The sequence below is a fragment of the Culex quinquefasciatus genome, chromosome 3, assembly GCF_015732765.1.
Source record: "Culex quinquefasciatus strain JHB chromosome 3, VPISU_Cqui_1.0_pri_paternal, whole genome shotgun sequence".
NCBI lineage: Eukaryota > Metazoa > Arthropoda > Insecta > Diptera > Culicidae > Culex > Culex quinquefasciatus.
In genome coordinates this window covers 28,088,488-28,097,158 of record NC_051863.1, presented here as the reverse complement: position 1 = coordinate 28,097,158, position 8,671 = coordinate 28,088,488, and the positions used below count along the sequence as shown (strand labels likewise).

Below are 8,671 nucleotides of genomic sequence, written 5' to 3'. Positions count from 1 at the left end.
GTGATCCTCTTGCTATACAACAGGTAAACAAGGCATAATGCTTAGTAAAACTAATGATTCCGTGTAAGAAAATACTTGGTGGGACAATTATGCGTAGAAGTTCAACGATGGGACAAACAGACTTGGTGTTGTTTTTGATGAGTGTCCAAACTAAGTACCAGATTTTATGTGTTTTTCTTAAAGTACGCATCAGACTAAACTTAAAAATGGCATAAAGTCAAAATCGTCCAAAACTGACATGGGACAATTATGCGTAGAACGGCAGTATATCTCGGCGATAATACCAACAAATGTCTCCAAATTTGTTTTGTTAATAGATGAAAATGTATACTATAATGCCCTGAAAACAGATAAAAAAAAGTTTAAGTGTGTGCTTATACCAACCTCTGACCCCTTAAAAAAATTAAGATTTTTAAGATTTTTTCAAGATTGATTGCTTGTAATATAACCAAATGCATTTTCCCAATATCCAATATCAATCACCACCATTTTGGCCGCCATCTTGAGAGAGTGGGATCACAATTTGAGAATTGTTTTACTGTTAAGGGCTGTGATTTGAATAAAACAGTGGTTTTAGAATATTTCATATTTTATTGAACCATATTTGACTTAACTTACGCATTTATTCAAAAGTTTAACAAATATAATAACTACCTCTTGCTGTTCGATTATTGATACCGACTATTTTTGTTGCTTTATAATTTAATTCTTTTCCTCGAACTATTGTCTCAAACTTTTCACTACTGCGATTTCTAAACGTGTGTTGAATAAATTTAAGTTGTTCAATTGTTGTATAGAACGTTATATATTACACATTACCGATAAAATTCTGCCTTTTATTTTATTATAAATAGATTCCTAATAATTCGCTCGCTGTCTTTTGCTCAAACTTCTAACATTGCCAGTTATGAAACGTGAAGATTTAACGGTGATTTAATTGCATCAGTGGTCGGATTAAATGAGCTGCTTCTAGTTGCGTTATAAAATTATATTACGTGCTTAAATAAAACAAACAATGTTGGGCTGTTGAAAAACAAGTGTCAAACAATCTTCCACTTTTTTTACGTTGCAACTCGTATAGGTAAAAAACAATTATACAAAAAAAATCGCTTTCGCTTCCAATAGTATAGTCTACTTTACAAACAAACAACAATTCTGCAGCTGCCCCCTCACTAGTTGTGATTCTTGGACTTTTTCTTGGAGAATATCCGGAACACTCCGCTGCCGGCCTTTTTGTCCTTGGCGTCCTTGCCGGCGCCGTTTCCGCCCATGCCCTTGATGAAGCTGGCCTCGCTTTCGCTGGAACTCTCCGCCGATTGGCCGGTGTGCGAGTGGCGGCCACCGCCCAGCATCAGCCCGGAGATGTCCGCGGATGGGCTGGTGACGGTGACGTTGGCATTGGCGCTGCTGCCCGGGCCCATCGGCAGGGATGCCGGCCGCGTGGGTTCGTGGCGTGACTGACCCCAGCCTGGGAGGGAGGGGGAAAAGAGAGAGAAGGTTAGATAATGGGGGACTATTTTGAGGTCTTTCGGTGCTAGTATGGTGAATGAGTCCACTAAATGATGGGTTTGTTAGGGAAAAGCTGAGGGGTAATTTTAATGAGTGGTCCTGGTTGTCTTCGGTTACTAGGACAGGAGCAATTCTCTACCAAATCGACCGATTTGATGCATTGTATTTTTTGTTATTTGGCTGAAACGTTCTGAGAGACTTTCCTATTATCAAAGAAGACATTTTGGCTCGGTCATAAAAGTCTACATACTATTTTGAGAGAAAATTATAGGAAATTTTTTCAGTCTTTCATTTTTTTTTCAGAGGTGCTTTTCTCTCAAGATTTTTTTTAAATCAAAAAATCGAAAATGTATTCCTAAAATTTCACAGTAAAAAATTGTGTAAATTTGGGAGGTTGAATATTATTTATTTTATGTTGTAATTTTACCTCAATTTAGACTGAAAATGCCCATTTTAAGCCTAATAAGCGGTCGTGTTTGAATGATGCTGGATAATCTGGATAGTTCCTTGAAATTCACTAAAACCAAGTACACCAACGAGTAGAGCAACTTTTTGTGAACATTTCTGTTAATTTTCACTTTTATTAAAAGTTATGCAATTCCTTTTACAAGCATTTAAAACAAATATTTCAAAAATGCATTCTAATCAGACGAGTGCATTGGGCCACGCCCATTTTTCTATTTTCAGCTTAGTTCTTTTTTTCTTCCAGCGCTCTTTTGGATCTGCTTAGTGCTGCCAAAAATGGTGAAATTTTTTTTTTTCAAACTCTCCATATGACGAAGATAGGTGTTTGATTAGAAAGGGTATATTTCCCCTATTAACATGATTTTCTTTTCTGTGTAGCCATAACATAAAAACGGAACATTTTATAAAAAAAAAAAATGCTTAGCACTTTTCGATTGCAAATTCGATTGATTGATTTTTAAGTTATTTTTTTCAAATTTGGATATTAAAAAAAAACGTTTTTTCAAAAATTTATTCATTTTGGGAATTCAATATTTACTAATAAAAAAATAAATTAAAAAAAAACGGAAAAATCATGTACCTACTTTTTCGGAAATTCTTAATTATAACCTACAACTTTGCCCAAGACACCAAATTGATCAGAAAACCCCTTCTCAAGATACAGATTTCTTATATACAGTCCAGAATCGATTATTCGAAAGTTTGAATAGGACTTTTAACAATCGAATGATGACCACAAAAAAATTTTAAGTGTATTTTTTTTATTCTTGCTTTTAACATCAAATTCGAGTTATGCGACCTCATTTTAGTGAAATATCCAGAGTATGTTGCCTTAAAAATTACTGATTGCATTTTTTCAATATTTCATCACCGCCATTTTTGGCACCATCTTAAATTTTAAAATTCTAAGCCACATTAGCGTAGTTTAGGGGTTAACCCCCTACAACCCAACCCCACCTCTAGACGGGCTTCGATCTAAAAAATCGCCAAAAAATCCATTTTGCAACCAATTTTTGATCTTTAAAAAGCACTGGAAAGAAGAACTCTTAAAATTTTAGAAAATTTTAGGGTTTCAAGTAGGGGTGGCCAAAACCGCTCTATTTTAGGAGCCGCTCATTTTCGTTCGCTCATTTAAAAGAGCGGCTCTTTGGAACGACTCTCTTGCTCTTTTTCATAATTTTGATGAACAGGCAGCAAAAAAACAAAAAGAAGAGAAGCTGCGCTTGAAAACCGTTTCGCTTGGCAGTTTATATGTCAAGAACCTCGAACCTAAACGTTCGAATAATTGAATGGCACCCAAAAATCAATCTATAGGATTTTGTAGAAAATCGTATTTAATTCACGAAATTGTGTATACAGTAGTTGTCCGGTAACTGGGCGTTGTTTAACTGGGCTGCTTTTTAACTGGGCGCTCGATAACGGCTGTAGCCCAGTTAAAAAGCAGACAAATGTCAAAAAACCAAAACAAACCGAAAAGACCGAGGGGTTAATAGATGCGAAAATCATGTTCAATGAATAAAAAAACTTTTTTTTTTACTTTTAGTTAATTTTAAGTCACTATTAAAGAAATATGAAAAGTAAGCATTGTAAGCAAATTTGATTAACTTTTATATTTATATTTCATCAGGAAAATACTATGCATTAGTTGTCCCTTCGTTATTTTTCGTTCAGCCCAGTTAGAAAGCAGCATTTGGTGACTGGGCTACGATCTCAGCCCATGCAGTTACCGAACAAGTCTGGAGTTTTTTTTTTTTTTTGAAAAGGTCCAATAAACCAAATTTTCAGTTTTTGCTTTTCGGGTGTTTTTAACACCCCTGACTCCTGACTCAAGGCGGTTAAAAAAAAAAACCAAAAAAGCAAAAGACTAAAAATATTAGGCGAACTCTGTTCTACATTCTGATTTGAATGATACAGTTTATAAATGCAAAATTTTAATCGGACAAGAGGATTAGATAGTAGATTTTTGTTAAAATTTTTCAAGCTAAGCAATTTATTATGCCCAAATTTGTATTGGGGTACCTAATTCTTTAATGTACGATCAGTTGTTCAGTGAAAGTTTTTTTTTTAAATTTTGTTTAGAAAATTATTCACTTTTAAAATTTCACAGAAAACTAGGAAACTGAAAAAAATTGTTTGAAAACTTTAAAGTGGGGTTCAACTATTGGCATAAAATTCATTCAACAAAATATGACGATTCAATTCTCAAAATGTCGGGAATTAGCCTCACTTTAACCTGCCGTATTATACCCTAAAGTATTTGAAAAAGTACACCGTGGGACAATTTTGGGACTTTTTGGTATGAGCAATTCCAGCCCAAAACAGTAATTTTTTATGCCCTTTTTTTTCTCGACCCTCACCGATTTCAATGAAACTTTGTAGACATGTTATCCTACGCTTAGGTCAGCCATTTTTGTGTATATGGAGCCAATTTCACGCGATAATGACATTTGAGAAGGGTGTAAGTGTTTTATTTTTTTTTTTGTAATTCGTAATTTAAATATTTCTGTATTTCGAAGCCGTTGTATCGTATCAAAAACTGGTCAGAGACAAACTTGTAGGAAATTTGACGAGCTTTCCGAAAAAATGCACTGAAAGAAAAAACACACCCCACTTTTATGAAATTTTTAAGTTTAATGGTCAAATATGAAGGTAAGTTTATTTTTTTCGTTATTTTTTTGTGAAAATAGTCTAAGATGTTACAAAAAGACTCACGAAAAATGCAGGATGGAGCAACTCTCCTAAAAAATTTCAAAAATTTCAAAAGCTGAAACGGGAATCGATAAAAGTCTCCATACTGACCACGGTCCTTGGTCCAATCCTTATAAAGTTACAGCGATTTTAAAAATAAAAATGTTGAAAAAACAGGTTTTTTGATAGTTTCTATATGACAGGCTTGATTATTCAGTCTCGAAAATATGTTTACCGGAAAGCTCGTCCAATTAATCATAAGATTGTCTTTGACCACTTTTAAATTGGAAATATGGGCTTACAGATATCAGCTAATAACATTGCTCATAACTGAAAACAGAATATTTTTTTCAGTGTAGTTCAGTGTAGTGGATGGCAGTAACCTGGATAGTTAATTAGCTAAAATCACCAAAAAACGACAATCTTATGGGAATTTGGACGAGCTTTCCGGTAAACATATTTTCGAGACTGAAAAATCAAGTCCGTATATAGAAATTGTCAAAAACTACCAAAAGTCTTTTATGTAAAATTGTCTGTAGAATCGATTCCTGTATTCAGTTTTTGACAATTTTGACGTTTAGGGCACTTAAAAAAACGTTTTCAGTAAATGATTTTTGTATTTTATTTTTTTGAGAGTTGATCCATCCTGCATTTTTTATGAGTCTTTTTGTAACATTTTAGGCTATTTTCACAAAAATTTTGAACGAAAAAAGTCTTGGTCTCACCTTCAAATTTGACTTTTAAACTTAAAAATTAAAAAATGTCATAAAAGTAGCGTGCTTTTTTCTTTTAGTGTATTTTTTCGGAAAGCCCGTCAAATTTCCTACAAGTGTTTCTCAGACCAAATGGCAACCGATTCCCTATTTGACATGGAATTTCTCGTATGTAGTAATTTTTGTTGTGTCCCAGACTATGCCTCTACGCCTTTTTTACAATTTTAATGATAATGGTTCCATTCTATAGCAAAAAAGTAAAAAAACAACCTAAAATTTGAAAAAGTTACTGTAAACCATGAAAAAATTAGAAAGGCAAAAGGTAATCATTCGAGATGGTAGAATAGGCGAAATACAGTCGACTCTCTGGCTGTCGATCTTCTCGATATCAATATTGCTCCATCTATCGATGAATTCTTCAGTCCCTTCAAACCGCATACTTCGATTGGCTTCATTCCTCGATATTTTCTCTTGCTTGAAGGATCTCTTCCTCGACGGTCCCTTGGGTACTGTTTGCTTTAAAAATCTCTTCCGGTTGTCAATATTGTCACTATCTCATGGCTTGCACAGACATTTTTCTTTGCGAAAGGAAGCTTTGAAGAGTGTTTGACATAAGTTTGTTTTGTGTCTGTCGGACGTTGCCATGATTCTCTTCCATAGCTGGGTACCAAGAAAAACATATTTTCAATCGAGTCTTCATTTTGCATCGTTCTGTAAACTGATGATTCTCTTCCTCGACGGTCCCTTGGATATTGACAACCAGAGAGTCGATCTATTACAAGCAATTTTCCCAACATCCTAGACTTAAGTACTACCAAAAACGAAGATAAACTAAACAAGATAAATGCAAATTAAAATACTGCAAATAAAACAAGGGAAGTAAAGTTTTTCCTAGAACAAAAATTGCTCAAAATGACCTTCTGAACAGAAGAAAAAACAATTTGGGAAAAAATTGGGCAATTGACGGCTCGCTCGACAATCTAAAAAAAAAAAATTTTTTTTTTGATTCGATTATTCGAAGTGGATTTTTTTTTTCGAGCTCTGTGCTGTACCGAAAATCGGTTGTTCGATGAACCATAAATTAACTGTACTACCGAAGTTGGGTTAAATTTGATGGAAATCGGTACTTAGTTTTTAAGCTTTTTTTTTTTTTTTAATTTGACCGAACTCGTCAATTTTTTTAATTTATAATGGTCTTTTAATTTAGGGTTTAAAATCCACAAAAAATGTTAAATTTTACCCACCCTATCCTGATTTTTCAGGGAAGATGGCGTTAATAATGGTGCACGCCCAAAATGCCAAAATTGCGCAGTGGTACCAACATTAGAAAAAAAAGTGTGGCTGTCATGCCATGGCACACTTTTTTTATTGTTGTTTTGGTACCACTGCGTGATTTTGACATTTCGGGCGTGCACCATCATTAACGCTATATTCGCATAAAAATCTGGATAGCAAGTCTGTAGCTTCTTTCTTTCTATTGTTGTTTTATCTGAAGGATGAGTTTTTGAAATATTTTATCTACCAATAACCTTAACACCGTTTGAGAGTTAATAATCAACTTTGTAATGAACTGTCATACACATTGGTTACGTTACTGATTATGAGATCATTGTTAGTTGTAAATATATATGATTCTAAATAGAGCACAAATTACGCATCAAGATACGATTGTGGACTTGAAAGAGGCACACGTGTTTTGGAGTTCGTTAAAACCTGGGATGATCACACACAACCGCCACCGATGAGTACCCACAAACAAACACACGCACACACACAAAAAAAACTCAAAAACTAGACAGAGGAGACTGCAACCCGTTTGAAACCACCACTCCACCACAGCCCACAAAGCACGCACGCGCCAAGCCAAGCATGTTCGAATGTTCTCTAACCGGAAGTGTATCCGTCCACGAGGTTGATGTTGTTGCCGAAGGTGTTGCTGCCGTTGTTCATCGCCATCTGCTGCTGCTGCTGATGGTGATGGTGATGATGTTGGGCGTAGTCCTGTCCGTTCGATCCCGGCGCCACCGGTGGTGGTGGCGGTGGCATATGGTGGTGCCACGTGGTCCTCGAGGCTACGACATTGTTGGTTCCGTTGTTGGTCGGTCCGTTCATCTTGAGGTAGCTGCTGCCGCTGCTGTTGGTGCTACCGGCGTACAAACTGTTGACGACTTGCTCCCGTTCCCGCTTGATAAACTGGTCCTGGAGGTTCTGGTTCTGTTGTTTCGGTTGTTGGTGATGATGCTGGTGCTGGTGTTGGTGCTGATAGCCGGAGGGCGGCTTCAACGGGGAAAACGTACTCAACGGGGGCGACGTGGCTGGCAATGGCGGTGGAGGGTTGTCTACACCCGCGAACACATGGACAAACGAGCACGGGAAGACGGCACATGGGGAGGGACACGATGAGTAACATTTAAGGGAGATGGGCAAGGGGTAAAACACAAGAACATTTAAACATTTTTTTTCCAATGCAAGGGCCCTAGCCAAGTAACTTACCCGATGTTCGCACTTCACTGTGGCGCAGCCAGACGTCCTCGCCGTTGCCGTTGCCATTTCCGTTGTTGTTGTTGTTGGAGCCGTTTTGGGGCACGGTTCCACGGCCGGCTGTCGCATTTGGCTGGTACGAGAAGGGCCGCGTGGTGTTGTTGGTGGGCGTCGAGTAGTTGCCGTTGTCGTAGTCTGTGGGTTGAGAATTAAAGCAGTTAGTGAAGGGATCATGCCTTCTTGAAGCTAAAATTTACTCATGGTATATGATTAGCAGTGTTGTAAAAATATCAAACTTTCAGTTCTCAACAATCTTCATGGCCGAAATTTCATCTCCCAACTCTTTCACAGCCCTTCTTTCCGTCGCGAGATTCTCAGCATCAACATTTTAAAAGTCTTTTTTTTAAACGAAATTTGCTAACGCAGTTCAACGGGACGTAATTCGTGGTCGGTTCCCAATCCCCCTATCGCATTCATTCATTGCGGTTATCTGAGAAAACAATAGAATCTTCGGCGAATATTTGTGAACGATAAAAAAGAAGGAGCGGTAGAAACAGAATGCTCTTGCTGGCAAGCACGTGCACGAGATAAAAGAAGAGATCTCACAAAAGTAAAAGTAAATCATACTAAAATGATGTATGAAAATTCAAAAATCTGTATAATTTGAAGGATTTTTTTTGGTCGATCTGGTGTCTTCGGCAAAAAACGATACACGGTTAAAAAAAATTGGTGGTTTTTAATTTTACTTTTTGTCACTAAAACTTGATTTGCATAAAAGACTATTTTTTTCATTCTTAAATTATGTTTTAGGGGAC

General features: G+C 36.6%; 1 protein-coding gene across 9 annotated transcripts in view; it reads right to left on the bottom strand.

Moving 5' to 3' along the window:
• Positions 1-571: 571 nt before the first annotated feature.
• Positions 572-8,671, bottom strand: part of LOC6042217 (spectrin beta chain, non-erythrocytic 1) — a 174,208-nt gene continuing 166,108 nt past the window's right edge. For 8 of the 9 annotated variants that reach the window (XM_038261710.1, XM_038261708.1, XM_038261707.1 and 5 more), the window contains 3 exons: positions 7,869-8,051; positions 7,265-7,714; positions 572-1,468 (listed from right to left, as the gene is read on the bottom strand). In XM_038261710.1, the coding sequence (XP_038117638.1) occupies positions 1,173-1,468; positions 7,265-7,714; positions 7,869-8,051 (929 nt within the window). In that variant the 3' untranslated portion in view covers positions 572-1,172. The remainder of the gene's footprint in view (positions 1,469-7,264; positions 7,715-7,868; positions 8,052-8,671) is intronic. The other variant, XM_038261713.1, reaches the window with a different exon arrangement.